Consider the following 19362-nt stretch of genomic DNA (forward strand, 5'->3'; position numbering starts at 1 on the left):
CATCCCCAGCACTGCTGCTTGAGCTGTCTCTGTTGCCCACTCATCGTCTCTTTCTATTATACTTGCACTCTGAAGGACATTTGCCAGAGCCAGACTCCCTGGATCCCTGTTATTTGTGTCTTTTCTCACCTTCAACATGATCTGAACTAGTGTTTTCATTTGTTAAAAACAACAAGAACATTCACTGGGAAACTTTTGCTGGAATTGCTTCAGGTCATCATAGCTATTTATTCCCTGTCATAAACTGTAATTCTCCATTTCCCTTACTCCCACATCAGGGGAGTTGGTGGTTTATGGTGGACAGTCAGTGGAATTTGATTGAACAGTGGAATATTTCAAAGAACTACCGAGATTATGTAGCAGGTTGTAATACTAAGAACAAAACATAAAATATTCTTGGTCTTGATTGTAGTTGGCAGTACAAGAAGAAATAGGCTTATAAAAAACATAAAAGATTTACAATTTGTGGTTGCACCTAAGAAAGAATTTTCTTTGAGAGAAGGAAACAAATCATGGGATTGGCTTAATAAGGGATTTTCTCTATATGATTAAAAATATAATTATCTCTACATTATTAAAAGCAGAAATTTATCTGTATGATTAAAATGGCTTAGGGTCTAATTGGTCTCAGTTAAAACAAAGTATAGAAGCTAAGGATTTTTTTTTTGCAGACTTCTGTTTCGGGGGCATGAAATTCAGATTATTGTGCTATCACAAGGGCTTGTATTATCTAGAAAGACCCGAAGTACAAGACAAAATGATTTGGAAAAATGAACATGAACGGGAGGAATGCTTCCAAATATTAAATAGGAAGGAGAATACAAGTGCAAGGTAACTACTAAAAGGTATTTAATCCTAGGTGTTTGAATTCTAGTGCTCATCTTATTACAAACTAATTTTGCTAATCGCTAGTGGTACAATCAGTGATGTTGGTTAGAATATTTTAGTCACTGGTAGATGTCAAAAATTATTATTAAATTTGTTCAATTTCCAAGATGCAGCTGATCTTACATTCTTACTGAGTGTCACAGAAGTGCCACCAAAGCTGGGCCCCTAGTTGAGGCACCATAAATGCAAAAATCTAAAGAGAAGGTTGACTGCACAAAACCACGAAGCAGACAGAATGGTAGCTTCTTGGCTGGAGGAATCTGGTTGAGATCATATGACATTTTTGCTACGGAAACAGTCTTCTAAGGACAAGAGGAGTTTCACATTTTCCCTGAAAACAAATTCAACAAGCATTTACTATATATGGGTGCTTTAATTATCAAGAGGAAATGTGCAGTCTCTATTCTAAGCTTCAGGGGTTTTCCTGGTAAGGAAGCATTGATGTAGAAGGGTTCTCTTAGCAAAAAGACTTAGAGACCTCAGTTGTCAGGCCTCTGGATTTAAGCTACATTTTGACTCTGTACACAAATCTAGAACATGCCCTCAATTTGTAATAAGAACAATATTATAGCTGAGGTAGGTGTCATCATGACTCGTGCTAATAGTTTTACTGAGTACGTTGTGTTTATATTCTCTCTGTTTATCATCAGAAAGAATCAGGAGAATTTGCATATTAGAAGAGACAGCCAAAAGTACTTTCTAAACAGCGAATGGCCAAGCTCTCCTTTCTCCCCATCCTCACTACAACGCCTCATAATTTTCTTGGGGCTGAGCCTCTTTGGGGAAAAGCTAAGGGGAACATAAGTCCAGTTCATTAGATGGAGCATATGACTTTGGTTTTGGCAGCATGGTGTTGCAAATCTCTGGGACTCACACGGGCTCTACAGAGCTCAGGCTTTAGGGTGACAGTTTGATGAAGGTGTCAGCACAGCTGGTATTCCACTCAGTTTCACATATACATCGCTCCTGACTGGTCCGGGTGGGGGCAGCAGGACAGGAGCATACTACTCTCTGACTGCTATGGACAACCTGGACAATTATCTCACCAGGCTACCTTCAGGGGAGCTCAGAAAAAAACAAGGAAGGATCTTGACAGGTAAAAATGGTGTTGTGATTCTTCAAAGGTGCCTAAGATCTTAGGGTCCTAGAACTCAAGTTTGAGTGAAACATTTTCAGGGATCTTTCTGAACTGTTTCCTGTTCTTGGGTTCCCAGGGAGTGAGCCCCAGGCTAATGTTAGCTTGGGTTGATGGCTTTGTAGCACTAGTCCTGATCTAGGCTGAGGCCTCTGAAGCCTGCCTTTGCAACAGCATGGAGTTTTCAGTGAATGCTGTTAGAAATTACTTGCTGCTTCAAGGGGAGTGCATGGTAAAACACATCCATGTAATGTGGTTTGAACAGAGTTTCTTCTCTATAACTCTACACTTGTGCTCATGTATATATGTTAGGAGAGAAGGAACCAGGAGATAATTGGTCTACTTGATTGTTAAACTGCATGAGTGAGCATAATATTGTCAAAGACAAACAAGGTACAAAAACATCTATTCTTCTTCCTTTATCTCTAGAGAAGTTCAGAGAACATGGACAGGGTTACGATTTTCCTTGACATGTTTGTCAAGGCATCAAGGAGCATGCAAGTAATTTCTCTCTGACAGTTCAGATCTTGTCCCAGATTTAGAGACAACAGCCAAGCATTAGAATTGCTGGGATTCTTAACATACGAACTTGAGAGCACTAATGTCCACATTTGCACATGCAAAGTGGCATTTGGCTATAGGACTTTGATGAAGATGTGAGCAAATGGAGCAACATCTCACTATAGATAGACCTTAAAAAAAGTTTTAACTGGGACTCCTACAGTGAATTTGGCTTCTTTTCATCATTGTATTCTATTCCAGATGATCAGCTGAACTCAGAGGAAAAAAAGAAGCGAAAGCAGCGAAGGAATAGGACAACCTTCAATAGCAGCCAGCTGCAGGCTTTGGAACGTGTCTTTGAGCGGACACACTATCCTGATGCTTTTGTGCGAGAAGACCTTGCCCGCCGGGTGAACCTCACCGAGGCCAGAGTGCAGGTAACTGAAGCTGCGGGAAGCTGGTACCAGGTAGTCCCCTCCTCAGAGGCACATTTCTGAAGACTGTTTAAAAACACAAATTATAGCCCAGCGCAGTGATTCATGCCTGCAATCTCAGCACATTGGGAGGCTGTCACAGGCACATTGCTTGAGCTCAGGGGTTTGAAACCAGACTGGGCAGCATGGTGAGACCTCATCTCTACCAAAAATACAAAACAAATAAACAAATAGCCAGGCATGGTGGTGCGTGCCTGTGGTCCCAGTTTCTTGGAGGGCTGACGTGGGAGAATTGCTTGAGCCTAGGGGGTGGAGGTTGCAGTGAGCTGAGATTGTGCCACTGCACCCCAGCCTGGGTGACAGAGTGAGACCCTGTCTCAAAAATAAATAAATAAATAAATAAATAAATAAATAAATAAATAAACAAACAAACAAACAAATAATACACAAGTTAGAGGCTTCAGATGGGAGCTGGTACTCATAAGGGTTACAAATGGTCAGCATGAGGATAGAATCCTGTTTCCAGCTGTGTTTCTTTGGGCAGCAAGTATTTTTTTTAAATAAAATTGAATGTTTTCAGGTAGGGCAGAATAATCTTTGCTACAGGTTCCTCTCCCAGCACCCGTTTCTTTCTGACACTTCCAGATTTATGTGATATACATTGTCCATCTGAGCATTTTACTCTGAACCCTTAGATTTCACTTTGATCTTGAAGTGGTTAAAGAGATGAATTCTCTGTCCCCTACCTCAGCTCTCCTCCCCAGTCTTCAAGAAACTTGTTGTAAGTACCCGTGAATATGAGCACTGATGGAGTGGGAAATGAATACTTAGGAACTGAGTTAAGAGCACACTCAAGTGGATGATTTTATTCACCCTCAGGGTCTCTGTGAACTGAAAGAGGGTAAGAGCATGAAAGGCAGGAAAAAGAGAATAGCCATTCTTTCTAACATTAGTGCCATGACACATCAACTGCAAGCCAGACACTAGAACATCAGACAACCTGTGATTAACAGTCATAACAATAATGACAATATATAATAACTAACACTACTGGAGCCCTTATATGCCAAGTAGTGTTCTTTACATAAGTAATGTATTTCATCCTCACACTAATTCAACGATGTGGATAGTATTCTTCATTTTGCAGATGAGAAAACTGAGGTACAGAGAGGTTAAAGTATTTTGCACAGCATCACATAGCTAGGAAGTGTCTGAAATAGGACTTGAATGCAGACATGCAGATCCAGAGTTCATGCTTTTAATTACCCTCACCCACCCACCCCAAAAACCGAATGAATGAGAGTCTCCCGGCTAAATGCCTTTTGGAGTAGTGCTTTGCTCTCTGCTGAAAGATCTTATTGTTTTCCCTATTGCCAGTAGCAAGATGCTGTTTTGATAAGGTGGGTAGGTCCAGTCTGTCTTGTCTTCCTTACGAAATTATTGTTTGTATATCTATGTCCCGTCTGAGTGTTAAGAATTTCTTTCTGTAAATGATAACCCTCTTGATAGGCCAGAACTTGAGCTAGACCTCAGGGTAGATTTCTATCCCATTGATTAGGGTGTGTGTCTATGGAGGAGACACAGTATACAGTGGGAGACCACTGTGGAGTTAATGCAGAGATCCTGGTACTCCCTTCAGTCTGAAGAGAAAGTGTGAAAGTTTCCCTATGGGGAAACAGGGACTTCACCAAGAAGTACTCCCCAAGAGAAAAAATGAAAATGTCAGTGACAAAAGAAGAAAGTCATGGGAGCCTGTGGGGTCCCTGAGGGTAGGTTAGGAAGAAGTGTGAGTTCAGGTGCCCCTTTGGGGTCAAGTAAGAGTGACCCATAGGGACAACACTCAGTTTTGCTCTCCCATTCGCCATCCAGGGCAGATTATGAAATTTGTCTTCCCACACCCTCTTCCCCCACACTGCTCACCGCAAATCTCTAACTCTGCTCTTAAATCCTTTCCTCTCTCCTCAAAAACCCCACGTCTTTTATGCCACACCTCAGCTTGCAGTGGTGTAATGAATACTTTTAGTGCAGTAACCCACAGCACACTAATGTGCCACTTTTGTTACGGTGATCTAAATTTTAAATAAGGAAACCTGCAGAGGGCAATGGTGGACATTTCAAAAAAAAAAAAAAAAAAAAAAGAAGGACCAATTTTGGGGTTGGTGGACTGTCTTGCCCCTATCATGACAGGGAAATGTCTTTTTTGTATGTTGGAACTACTTTTTTTCTTTCTCTTTTCCCACCTTGCTATGATTTAATGACTTTTAGAGCTGTGAACATTTCCTAAGTGAGTAGGACAGAGTTCTCCCTCCATGACTTTACTCTTCCCCCATGAAAGCCTACCTTTTCCCAGTCTGAACCAATCCCTTCTGATTCCAGGCTTCTTTATGTTTATGGCATTTATCATAACATGAAATGTATTATATTGAGTTGTATCTGGGCCAACTTCCCCCGCAGGACTGAGGAGGCCTCTTGGATGGAGGCCATGTTTTATTCATCTTTGCAAAATTTATTTTTTTCTTCTTTTTCCTCTTTTTTTCCTCATACACTTATCAAGCACATATTATGCTCTTGAACCCAGTTTTGGTTTGCTGGGGATGAATAAGACACCGACCCTCTCCTTAAGGATGTTTGGACTGGGGTGGAGAAGATAGATGTGCAAACCATACATTTATGATATCATAATATGATTCCTACATCAGTGGAATGTACAATAATTAGTGATAGACCAGAGGAAGGAATGATCTAATCTGCCTGGGGGAAAAGGGAGAGAATTTATGTTTATTAGACACCAATTCTGGGCCAACTCTCAAAACTATCCTGTAAGTAGATATTATCATCTCCAATTGATTAGGAGAAAAAGGAGCAGAGAAATTAAACAACTCCCAGGACAAATCTTGAAAGTAGTGTAGCCAGTATGACTTTTAAGTTATGTTCAATGTTAAAGTTGAACTTTGAAAAAAATATGTAGGCTTAGATACCTGGACAAAGCAGGAAAGAATATGATAGGCAAAGGAAATATCTGGTGTGAATATTTTTAGGTGGGAAATAGCCAAACACATTTAGGAGTCCACAGGTGATTTTGAGCATGGGTAGGAGCTGGAGCCATAGAGGGCCAGTATATGAGATTAGAGCGATGTGGCTTGTGGCTGGATTGATGGACAAAGAGCTAATTCCTGAACAGCTTTAGTTCTATGGTTAAGAAGTTTTTATTTTATTCTGTGACTGATGGGGAGCCAGTAGATGATATAAAACAAGGCACTAATGTGATTATATTAACATTTAAGATGAGAGCTATAAGAGCAATGTGAAGGTACAATAGAAACAGAAGAGCCAGGAGTCTGGGAAGCCAAGTCCCGATTCCACCTTGGCCAATTTCCACCCAGGCCCTTCATGCTGCACAGCTCTACAGGGAACTGATCACATGGTATTTTATGTGTATGTTGTCCCCTTGAGCTGTACAACTGCTCACTCCACAAAAATAATTTTCTTCTCCCATACCTTGTTATACATTTCTATAACTGCATTTAAAATACTTGTTTTGCAGTTTTTCAAATTTACATGTCTTCCTTTAATAGGTTATGAGCTGCTTAAAAGCAGAGAATAAGTTTCTCATCTCTCTCTTTCCAGCATTTAGTACAGGGCCTGGACCATAGCAGGAGCTCCATAAAGATTTCTTGAATGAGTAAATGAATGAGTAGAATTCCATAGCACTCTAGAAGAGTTGTATGATCATGAATTGGATGTCCTTGAGTTCAGAAACTCAGCCATTTATTATTTATATGAATTTCAAGAGATTACAGTCATGTAATGCTTAACAATGGGGAATCTGTTCTGAGAACTGCATTTTTAGGTGATTTTGTCATTGTGCAAACATCATGGAGTCTACTTACACAAATCTAGATGGTATAACTGACTGCACACCTAGGCTATAGGGTATAGCTTGTTGCTCTTAGGTCACAAGCCCGTACAGCATATTACTCTACTGAATAGTGTAGGCAATTGTAATAGCATGGGAAGTATTTGTGTATCTAAACATATCAAATAGCAATTTAATTTAGTTATATTACAATTAAATTATAAGTATTATAATTTAATGAGACCACCATCGTATATGAGGTCCATGATTGACTGAAACATTATTATGTGGTATATGACTGTATTTAATCTCATTGAAATTGCTTTCTCAACTGTAAAATAGAAATATTAAAACCTAATATGTGAAATTGTCATGTTGACTAGAAATAATGTATGTAGTGTGCTTATATAAGTTCCTAGCCCTAGTAACACTTAACAAACAATATTGTTTGCCCACTTTTTAATGGGATTGTTTGTTTTTTTCTTATAAAATTTTTTTTTTTTTATTATACTTTAAGTTCTAGGGTACATGTGCATAACGTGCAGGTTTGTTACATATGTATACTTATGCCATGTTGGTGTGCTGCACCCATCAACTCGTCAGCACCCATCAATTCATCATTTATATCATGTATAACTCCCCAATGCAATCCCTCCCTCCTCCCCCCTCCCCCCTCCCCATGATAGGCCCCAGTGCGTGATGTTCCCCTTCCCGAGTCCAAGTGATCTCATTGTTCAGTTCCCACCTATGAGTGAGAACATGCGGTGTTTGGTTTTCTCTTCTTGTGATAGTTTGCTAAGAATGATGGTTTCCAGCTGCATCCATGTCCCTCCAAAGGACGCAAACTCATCCTTTTTTATGGCTGCATAGTATTCCATGGTGTATTTGTTTAAGCTCCTTGTAGATTCTGGATATTAGACCATTGTCAGATGGATAGATTACAAAAATCTTCTCCCATTCTGTAGGTTGCTTGTTCACTCTGATGATAGTTTATTTTTCTGTGCAGAAGCTCTTTAATTAGATCCCATTTGTCAAATTTTGCTTTTGCTGAAATTGTTTTTGATGCTTTCATCATGAATTCTTTGCCTATGCCTATGTCCTGAATGATATTGCCCATATTTTCTTCTAGGGTTTTTATAGTTTGGGGTTTTATACTTAAGTTTTTAATCTATCTTGAGTTAATTTTTGTATATGGTGTAATGAAGAGGTCCAGTTTCAGTTTTCTGCATATGACTAGCCAGTTCTCCAAGCACCATTTATTAAATAAGGAATCCTTTCCCCATAGCTTGTTTTTTTCAGGTTTGTTGAATATCAGATGGTTGTAAATGTACAGTCTTTTCTGAGTTCTCTATTCTGTTCCATTGGTCTGTGTGTGTGCTTTTGTACTAATACCATGCTGTTTTGGTTACTGTAGCCTTGTAGTATATTTTGAAGTCAGATAGTGTGATGCCTTCAGCTTTTTTTTTTTTTTTTTTTTTTTTTTTTTTTTTTTTTTTTTTTTTTTTGCTTAAGATTATCTTCACCATATGGGCTCTTTTTCATTCTATATAAATTTTAAAGTAGTTTTTTCTAATTCTGTGAACAATGTGAATGGTAATTTAATGGGAATAGCATTAGATCTATAAATTACTTTGGCTGTATGGCCATTTTCGTGATATTGATTCTTCCTATCCATGAGCACGGAATGTTTTTCCATTTGTTTGTGTCCTCTCTGATTTCCTTGAGCAATGGTTTTTAGTTCTCCTTGGAGAGGTGCTTTACTTCTCTTGTGAGCTGTATTCCCAGATTTTTTATTCTCATTGTAGCAATTGTGAATGGGAGTTCATTCATGATATGACTCTCTGCTTTTCTGTTGTAGATGTATAGGAATACTTGTGATTTTTGCACACTGATTTTGCACCCTGAGACTTTGCTGAGGCTGCTTATCAGCTTAAGAAGTTTTTGGGGTGAGACGATAGTGTTTTCTAGATACAGGATCATATCATCTGCAAACAGAGACAGTTTGACTTATGTAGCAAACCTACACATCCTGCACACGTATCCCAGAACTTGTAAAATAAAATAAAAAATAAATAAAATTAAATGATAGGTTTATTATTAGCTGCAGCAAATGCTGTCTGTGCTGTCCATTTCCCTTGAACCCTACAATTAAGTGTAGTCTGGTCAGCTTCCAACTTTTAGTGCCTGCATTTCTGTGCCAGCAGTTTCTTTCTAGAACTTCAGGAGACTGCCCTGCCTTCAGCATTCCAGAAGTGCTAGAACATTAATATCCAACGACTGACAGGATCCAGTGTACACACACCCAACTCCGTCAGCTCCGAGAGGGATAACTCTGAAGTGTGTGTCCTACATTAGTCTTAGTTTTCAGGATCTCTGTAGGATTGAGCTACCACAGAGATAGCTGGTTTAGTAGCACACTCTTTAGTGGTTGCCTTTTCTTCTCTGTTACTTCCTTGCTCCCCAAATGGTGTTCCTTGCACCTCCCAAATAAAACACTTCCTTCTTAAATCTTTGTTGGAACATCTACTTTTGGGAGATGGGGAATTTTCTTAAAATATAATTGTTGTGAAAGCAGATGACATTTTCACATTTTGAAGAATTTTGAAAAAGCTTTTAGAAAAGTCATTATTTCTGTGTCAGAAGTCTAATGAGATTTTTCTTGATTACAATTGTAACAGGGATTATAACCCATATTTTGCTGTTCTGTCTGTAAGTCACAGATCCCATCTCCGGAGACCTGATTACTGGAGAATTTCATGGTCTTGTTGTAATAGTCTAGACCTTTAAGAATGGCCCTCATGAAGGAAGGCGTTTGGCATGTTTCTGTTGTTCTAAGGAGAATTCCACAGCCATCTTATATCTTCCTTGGGAAGGCATTATATAGTAAAATCAACCAGAATTTCATCCTTGTAACCCCTTCTTCTTTATTTTTCCTCTCTTTCCTTATGCCTTCTCACCTCCTAACAATCCTCCAGGTGTGGTTTCAGAACCGAAGAGCCAAGTTCCGCAGGAATGAGAGAGCCATGCTAGCCAATAAAAATGCTTCCCTCCTCAAATCCTACTCAGGAGACGTGACTGCTGTGGAGCAGCCCATCGTACCTCGTCCTGCTCCGAGACCCACCGATTATCTCTCCTGGGGAACAGCGTCTCCGTACAGGTGAATGACTGGCCCACTCTCCCTTGCTCCACTTCCACATGTTTCTCAGCGGTCGGTCATGTTTCAAGCTGCTTGTGCAGCCCACCGACATTTCTTACTGAGTTAATCTCTTCAGAGACATTCAACTTGCTGACATCCCCACATTTTCCCAGGAGATTATTAGCTGCCCCAGGAGCAGGGTTTGGGGCAGAGGTAAGAGGGGCAGGCTATCTCAGCAATCTCCTCTTGGACTCAGGAACTCTTGCAAAGATTTCAAAGATGAGGAAGAATTTAAAAGAAAAGATCATTAAGCTGTGCCTAGTGTCCCTCTTGCAACAATTCTGCAACAAAACTTAACCCTGTTTCCAAATTTAAGATAAATTCGTTGTATTATGCAAATGTAGGGACTTAACTTGTAAAGCTCCAAGTATAGGGCCAAAGGCAAACTTTGCAGTAAAACTGACTTTGAATTTAGAAAAAGAAGAAGGAAGGAAGAAAGAAAGGAAAGAAGGAAGGAAGGAAGGAGAGAGACAGAGAGGGACTATGACAGAGAGAGAAGGAAGGAAAACCCAAGTTCATTCTGATCACTTTCATGGCCAAGGTTCTTTGTTAGTAGGTGTGAATTTCTTATAATGCCAAATGCCTTCCTAATCTGTTGCTAATTCTTGTCTACTTGTCTGAAGGTTTCTCTGGGGATCAGTTTGTGTGTATTTGTGTGTGTGTGTGTCTGTGTGTGTTTATGTGTGTGTTTCTTTTAAATAAAAAAGGAATGTATAATTTACACTAAACTTTTATATTAAAAAGTTGAACAATTTTAAAGAAACAAATAAGAGTACTATTTCAATCTCATAAAGAGGTTTTTAACTTCCGATTATTATGCTGTTCAGAAAATACAGGCTGCCACAAGGGAAGCTGAGACATAAGTGCCTAACCCATTGGATTAGTCTAGAGTGCCTTTCTTTGAAAGCAGACCTGAGTACTCCGAGAAACCAGGCCAAGCCTACGTGTTCTCCCTAGCTGATTTCAGTGGAGGCAGAACTATTCACAAATTCATTTATTATGCTTTTGTTTACCTTTTTATTGTCAACGTTAATTATTGGTTTAAGGAGAGGTTTTAAATGAAATATAGGAGATTATGTCTCAGATGAAGTTGAATTCCTGACATGAAATGCTACGTTTTTAAAATGCAAGTGTTTTTCAAAGGTTCATAGCTTTAATCAAAGCAAAAAGCCTCATCTAAAAGTTTCTTTCTGTTCCAAATCAGTTCCTTTAGAGAAATACGGTAAATGCATTTGGAAATTTCTTTTAATCCCCTGTTATAAAATTGCCTGAATTCTTTTGGTCTTAGCACATAGAGACCCTCCATCTAGGAAAGCCTTATTCTGGGCCCTGTTGCACTCAGATGTGGTGTGCCTTGCTGATCTTGAAACATTAGTTATACCTGTGTGCCCTATTTTAAATTTAAACTCTTCTCCTATAAGATTTACTAAAAATACAGTTTTTGAAGACCATTGTAAAATCACATATTCTCTAATATTTTAAATAAATGAAAGTCTGCTTTATTTCTCTTATAAATATTGGTATAAGAGAAATTTAGTATGCTCATGAACACGCTAAATGACTTGGAAAATGGGTGTGGTTCAAAGCCTGATGCTTCAAGATCTCTGGTTTGAATATGGTCACAACCAGGAAGTATTGCTCCTTTTTCTGGCTGGGTCCTCCATAGGAATTTTTCACACCAGCAATAAACAATCCAGATGGCTGCCACGTGGTCCTTACCAGTGAGAGGCTTCACACAGCACAGTGCATGAATGGGGATGAAATCCTTCCTGAATTAATGTAGGGTTATATTACTTGGACCTCAGCCGTTTGAGCCTCAGTGTCTGCATCATACGTGTTTAGTATATGGACATCTAACTGAAATTATTAACATGGCAATTTATGCATGCCTGTTTTGGAAATATTCTATTTTAATGGAAAGAATTAGGTAGAAATACTGGATACATTTTTAAAAACATGCATAATTCACCATCTTGACATAACTAGTATATTCATTTTTGTGATTAGAGTTCAATATTTTATATAGGTGTAGCCTTAGTGTATATATTATTTTGTATTCTCCTCTTTTCACTTAAAATCATATAACCTAGTACATTTTACTCATTTCATGGTATGCTTTTATATCGTTTCTCTCTTAGAAATTGAATTTGTAAAAATTAATTAAAAAATCATAAAATGTTCATATTCTGTATGAAGAATAAATTATTCTTCAAATATAAGTAGAAAAGTGATGTTAAAACAGTAATTTAATCAATAATAATGTTTTTGATCCAATGTTGACTGAAGTGTTTATATTTTGGTTAATTTCTAAAAGTAGCAAAAAGCTATTCTGTTATTTGGAGAATTTTCTGCTATGTTTAGAACCAAACTATGTTATAATTTCACACTTTGAAGCTTGATAGGAAATATTGTTAAGGAAATAAAAAAGAAAAACAAGTGATCCAAAGCAAAGGAAATGATAGACCTTTTGTGTTATGAAAAATTAACTCACTGTTCTTGTTGATACTATTATGTCAAGTTAGTTATCTCACATGTGACACTCATTAAAAGGCATTTCTCTTGGTTAATTCTTGGAACACTCCTGTGTGATAGCTCTGTCTTCCAAAGAAGAGACTAAACACTTACCCAAATTTAAGTCTTCAGCAAGCAGAATTAGAACTAATGCTTGTGATCCCTGTTTTTATTCAACATGTTAAGCCACACGACTGTACTTTCATTCAAATTAAACCTTGCATTGTATCGAAAGTAGTAAAAAAAGTATAAGATTGGAAAACTATTTAAAATCCCCTTTTTATTCAAGAGCTATCTCAGATCAGTGAGGCATGCCTGCAGCTGAGGTCCACACTCCGTGGGGCATGGGCATCCCAATGGACTGATAGATGTGGCTTGGTCATAGAAGCCGGAGACAGTGAGCAGACAGTTTTGCTAGAAAGGATAGTTTGCTGACTTCCTCAGTTATCCCCTGAAAAAAGAAAGGAGAAAACCAAGGCATAAAAGCAGTTATTTGCATATGGTCAGAATTTTGGGTTGGAAAACAGCCAACATATTTTTTTCTGGGTGTCTTTTACATCCAGAGTGATGGAAGTGTAACTTATTGTTCAAACTAGGGCATTTTTTTAGAGTGAAAGGGGAGCGCTATTAATAATTATACTAGGACAACAGGTATAAGCCAGGATTGTCCCTAGGACATATAGTTTGCTCTAATTATAGCACGTCATGACCTCACTCATTCCCTTGATTGAGCATGTTAGAGGTGATGACATTAGGCAGGCAACTGAGTCACCAGAGGGATAAAGTATTCCCTAACATGGACACTGTTGTCCTGGCAGGTGTCTTCTTTATCCATCCATGGCCAGTTAAAGGAAGCTTGTTTTTGGCACACACCCCCATTGCTTAACTCAGAGCTATTTTTCTTAGGCAACTTGTAAGAATGAAAGCACACACAAGCACCAGAATTATTCAGACTCACTAATCTTGCAGTGCTTTGCTTCTTGGGTAGCAGTGACCAACCAAGTCCTGAACTTTTGACTGTTATTTGAAATGAAGTAGCCAAGAAACATTTTCCCAGAGACATCCTTTCCTAGGTGAAGTGGGTAGTGAATGGCCTAGTTCTGCATTATTGACCTGAAGTGCCATTTCCAGGGGGAAGCCTGGGCTTAAAAGAAAGCTAGTGATCAGTGAAAGAGAGGCCAGCTGTCCTCGTCCACAGCTTCCCTCCCCATCCTTCTCCTCCCCTCATTTGATCGTGGTCATGGTGCTGCCTGACATCTGCTGAACGCATTTGGCTTATTTCTCCCTTTCACACTTTCAAAAATAGATCCTCGTCCCTCCCAAGATGTTGTTTACACGAGGGGCTTCATAACGGATTCTAACGGAAGACACTGAAAAGGTAACTTGTCAGAGGGGGAAGAGGGCGGCTGCTTGGGGTAGGGTTTAAGTGGGAATTCAGAGTGTTTAAGAAAGTGGGGGTTGCAGTTCTAGAAATTTCAGCAGTGAAGTCCTCAAGTAAGGAATACTATTGGGAACCAGAGCTGCAAGAAAGCATGTCCACGAAATGAAGGGTAGGGTGATACTAGTCTAGAGCAGGGCTCTTCAGGGATTGCTGTGCACAGGAAACATCTGGGATCACGTGACTGTGCAAACTCTGATTCACGAAGTCCAGGGTGGAGCTTGGATTCTGTATCTCTAACTCGCTTCTAGGTGATGCTGCTGCTGCTGACACTTGGTGCACACTTTGAATAGTGAGACTTTGTAGGTTACAGGACAGGGTTCAGAAGAATTACTTTCTTGTCCTGGCTTCTGCTGCTCCTCAGGCCAATCAGATCATTGCTCTTTTACCTAGTTTTGTATCTAACATGAAGCTAGCAATAGTTTCCCTATTGCTTATTTCACAGGGGTGTTTGGAACCTACTGATAAGCAATGTGCACTTCAAAAAAAAAGTCTTGCAACAATAGAAAGATATAAGAGGCTTTATATATAAAAGTATTTCTAAAATGAAAAGTTAAAAATAGCAGAAAGATCCCTGAATATATAGTACAAACTGAAAGCTTACCAATGAAATGTGCAAGTGTGTTCACTTTAAGAGATAAATATACATCTTAGAAAGTCAACTTCTGAATTTCAAAACAGAAGTTAGGAACAGAAGTTAGTTATTTAAATCACAAAAGATCCCTTTCCAAAGAATTTACCAGATCTCTTTTTAAAAGTAAATTTCCCTAGGAAAACTGGTATTACATTTTATCAGGTGAGGCAAATATGCCTCTGTTGTACTTGCACTGACAAAAGAACAAATCAGAGGCTTTCTGCAACTTCTGTGCATCACAGTCTTGAACACTGTAACCCCCACAGTCTCTGAAAAAATCCTGAGCTGGTGAAACCCAAGGATTTCAGGAAAACTCATAGACTTCTTGGCTGACAGATTTGTCTTTAGGGTGAAATTGTAAACGTCATCATTTGTTCAAAGGGCCACATAGAAAACAAAGAGTTGAAAATAGAGTCAGGTATTATTTTTTTCCCAAGCTATCAATTGTTTTGTGATTTGTGGGACTCAACACTATAGGCTTTTAGAAAGCAGAGGGGCAGTTGTCCGTAAGTTTCCTGGCTTTAAAATCGTACTACGAATAGTATTTTCTGTACTTCCTCAATGTTTGGCAGTCATTTTAACACATTTTTTTTTCCTTACAACTTTCAAGGTAGGTTGAAGTGATAAAAAATGATTTGTCCCCAGTGAAAACAGTCCTGGAACCCTGCTGGTGATTAGCACTCTGCTATCTATGGCTGTGCTGCATCTGTTAGGAATCTCCAAATAAGGAAATGCAAACATTTGAAGCTGATTTAAATGTGTCAGCTCCCTGTAAGTCTCAGTGCAGACTAGCTAAATCAACAGATGTGGTGCAAGCATTTATTATTAATCTCTAATTCCTCAATGCACTTTATTCAGTAATGTGGTTTCTTGGTCACTGACACAAAGAACTTAACTAAAACTAACTAAAAATGGAGCTTTAGCCAAAGCCTAAAAACTCAGTCCCAGAACTTATGTCTGTACCCTGCTTCCAAGAATAAATGGATTTTACTTAGAAGGCAAGACCAACAGGCAGGATCTCTGGTTGTTGTTAAGCAGGCTTTGGTTGTTGTCATGTGCTTAATCTGTACAAATCACTTAGTTTCAATCTCACCATTTGATCCGAGCAAGCTTAATCCTGTATAGGAAGGACTGGTCATTTTACATGCTCTGAATGGCTCTATAAATTGGTTGAAAACAGTTAATTATCCTGATTGGACTTTTAAGAAAACATTTTAGGGTTCTCTTTCTTTTCCTAAAGCAGAACTTCAGAAGTTTCCATGACATGGAAAGCAGATAGTCACAAACAATTTCATATTGGCAGCCACTCAAGACTCTCTTGCATCTGTTGACACTTTAGGAGGCAGGTCCTCTCCATCTTACTTCTAATGCCATTTTTGAAGAATGACTAAGCTACTCTTAGAGGACTCACTCACTAATTCTGTCTTTTCTGACTTGTAATAAGTTTTGCTTTTCACGGGTAAATCCAAGGACTGCTCACTGCTTGCTATATTGCACCCTTAGCTTAAATTGAGAAGCTAGATCCATGTCAAATTACTGGAAAACAGACTTGCAATTATTTAGTATGTGTACAAAATATTATTGGAATCCATATTTGTAGGATTACATATTCTAAAAATGTTTAAGAGGCTGTGAATTAAGATGGCTTTGGTTCTTTTATCCTACTTCTTATGGCTATGGAATGCTGGAACAAGTTAAATCAATTTTGAAAGTTTATACATTTCCTAAGCATTTATCAAGTGAAAATGTTATCATCTATCAAGCTCCTAGGGAGTTGCAAAATTCATTCATTAAAAACAACTGCTTTTTAATCCTCATGCTCCACTAATTTGAGAGATAGCTATAAGGCATTGTCACAGACTTGCCTCTGCTGGTGTTCTTATACAACGTCACTGTATAATCAGACAAGGGCACTGTTCTTTACTGTGGAAAAGCAGGCTGCAATTTATGTGAAAAATGTCCCAGTGAATATCCAATCTCCTGTGCAATAGATGATCTGAATCCCATTAATTTGTTTTTGAGATAGAAAGTGCATTCACATTCATCTCATTTGGGATATCACTGTCTTGCCTACATTTGAGAGAGAAACTCAATATTTCCAAGAAATGTGTGACCCTACTAAGTCCTCAGACTAGAATATCAGGTGGTAAAGCTAGTTGACTATGAAATCACTACAACAAAAAGGGTTATGAAATAGACAACTCGTAGTCACTATTCTAGGAGACATTTCTGGGAAAGAGCAATAGCATCTGCAGTAAACTAAAATAATCTCCCCAAGGTTCTCATCTCCCTTTTTGGCTAAAGAGATGGATCACAACTTTGATTATCGAAGAAAGGGCAAATTTCTGTTAAATGGGACTTTGCTTGTTCAGAATCTCAAAAAACACATCTCTCAGAAAATTAGACCAAGTACTTAAAGCACAATATTCTATGACAATCTACAATTTAGCATCGGAAAATTTTTCTTTATCCTCTCTCATGAAGTTTTAGCTTTCTGTTTTCAGAAGCCATCCAAATTTCTTCTCAATACTTAGCAAATAATACAGGCAACTCCTAATTCCAGGTTCTCTTCTATGTGTTTAAAATTATACTAACTGTGCATCATCTTCAGGGCTTAATTCTGTCACAGAAACCTGATTATGAAAGGTGGACTTGGTTGATTTTATAATAATCTATGACTTAGGTACATTTCCCAAATTCAATAGTCTTTTTTTGTTTTTTCTCTGATACTTAGATCTTCGGATTCTTGGCGTATCCTAGAAATTTTTTGAATATAGGTTTTGTGGGTTTACATACATTTATGGTAAGGTCTTGAATGGAACCGTGAACTAAATGATAATACATATATGAGTTTTGAAAATAGATGACATTTCTTGGTATATTCTAAAAAAAACTTGTCCCACTTTAGTGTATTGTTCCGGTCATTTATCTCACTTCTAATTTAAACCTACCTTAACTGGCAACTCTTCTGCTTCTATCCCTTGATAGGCAGTGGTAGACGTGATAGTCTAACTGTACTAATAACTTGTTCAGTTTTTATTGTGAAAGATGTTTTTTGATGGGTCCAAGTATACACAGTCATCAGCTTCTGCTTTTGTCATGACCTACTGACTTTGCTCTTTCTATTAAGATAGTAAAATTGGCAGTAAGGACCAGTTCCTGTGAATAAAAGCATATTGGTAAGATATATATATATTTAGAAATCATTGCTCACAGCAGAATGACAGAAACCAATGACATCGAGCAGGAATCAATTTAATCATACTATATCCAGATATTTCTTAGTTATCTGCTTATTCATTGAACACATAGTACTAGATATGGTGTCATTTCTACCTGAGGAAACAGTGTGAACAAGGCAGATGTGATGTCTAATCTATGGAGCTTATAGTTGAAATAGTGATAGATACTAAACAAATTATTAACTAAACTTGAATCGAGTGCTAAAAGCAAAAGTTTAGTGTGCTATAATGGAACATAGCTTTGTCTAGCTGTGTGCACACACACACACACAGGGTCACCCATACATTTAACCAGGGCTATAAAGATTTTAAATTAAAGATGTATATTTCTGGAAATACCTAGTGATTTGGGACTCATTATATTTCTTAATTTTTTTGAGTTAATTATTAGTAACTGAGCTGAAATAGGTTATTATGAGTTTTGACTCTGTATGTCCCAAATAAGAATCAATGACTTACATTCTATTTGTGGAGTAGCTTTACTTTTCTCTCTTTCTGATCTTGTCACTTGATCCCCAGAACCACAAACTTTTATGTGGCTGACAAAATTCCATTGGAATGTAGGCAACAGAAGAGCACATGTCATTCCATTTATAAGTCTATCTCATTCCAGCCCTGAGTTGAAAGATTTTGCTAATCTTAGAAGCAACTAAAAACATTTTTATTTAATTAAAATGCATATCCTTTTAACTATTTAGTAGAAAGAGTAATTTACTCTTAAGTCTATGAAACCATTTCTTTTTCCTTTAATAGAGATTCATGGATGCAATTAACAGAAACCCACCAACGATAAATTTCTGCCTACCAGTGTTCTTAGGTCCTCATTGTAATCTCTGACAACGAAAAACAACTTCAGATTTTTCTCAGCAATAAAGACAGTGAGAAACAGTTACCTCTGAAGTCAAGAATGCTGAAAATGGAGACTTTGATAGTTTATCTAGTAGATTTAAACATTTTCAAAATAACTGACCCAAAAGGCAGTGTGTGCTATTCAAGTTCTTTTGAGGAGTTTTTAAAATCAAGGCCAGGGGGTTAGTAACCTCTTGATTCAGCAATGCTTGGTACTATCAACCACTAAATTAAGAATGGCAGAGAACTTATGTCGGGATGTTTAACTGGTTCTCCAGGCACATTATTTATTATGGTATTTATTATCTAAAATGTGTTAGAATTAAGGTCAGTTATCTAGAGTGAAGGAGAAAAATTCCCTTTAGTTTATTTTCAAAAGTTTGTTTCTATTCCTCACCGCTCCCACAGGCTGGGGAGGTAGGCAGGACAAGAGATTAAATACTGTTCTAATTAGTCAGCTGATGAAACACCTGCTATTCAACTTGAGCAACTTTCTTCTCCTACCCCAGAAATAAATCATTACTCACTGTATCCACCACAACAAATACCTCTCCCTCCCTTTCCTCACTCTACACCATTCTCTCCTGCTCTTCAAAATATGATCACTCTTCTCTAAGTACCTTAGACGAATGGAAATCTGGGGCTGTAAGAGACCCTAGAGGTCATCTAGTCCAAGCC

The 19362-nt window shown here is 38.1% G+C and overlaps 1 protein-coding gene across 4 annotated transcripts in view; it reads left to right on the forward strand.

Annotated features, from left to right (window-relative positions):
• The window catches only part of PRRX1 (paired related homeobox 1), an 84081-nt gene that overhangs the window by 53061 nt on the left and 11658 nt on the right, over positions 1-19362 (forward strand). For 3 of the 4 annotated variants that reach the window (XM_010371313.2, XM_030936953.1, XM_030936954.1), the window contains exons 2-4: positions 2786-2961; positions 9790-9971; positions 13828-13899. In XM_010371313.2, coding sequence (XP_010369615.1) covers positions 2786-2961; positions 9790-9971; positions 13828-13882 — 413 coding nt within the window. In that variant the 3' untranslated portion in view covers positions 13883-13899. The remainder of the gene's footprint in view (positions 1-2785; positions 2962-9789; positions 9972-13827; positions 13900-19362) is intronic. The other variant, XM_010371312.2, reaches the window with a different exon arrangement.

Source organism: Rhinopithecus roxellana, chromosome 8 (genome assembly GCF_007565055.1).
Source record: "Rhinopithecus roxellana isolate Shanxi Qingling chromosome 8, ASM756505v1, whole genome shotgun sequence".
NCBI classification, from domain to species: domain Eukaryota; kingdom Metazoa; phylum Chordata; class Mammalia; order Primates; family Cercopithecidae; genus Rhinopithecus; species Rhinopithecus roxellana.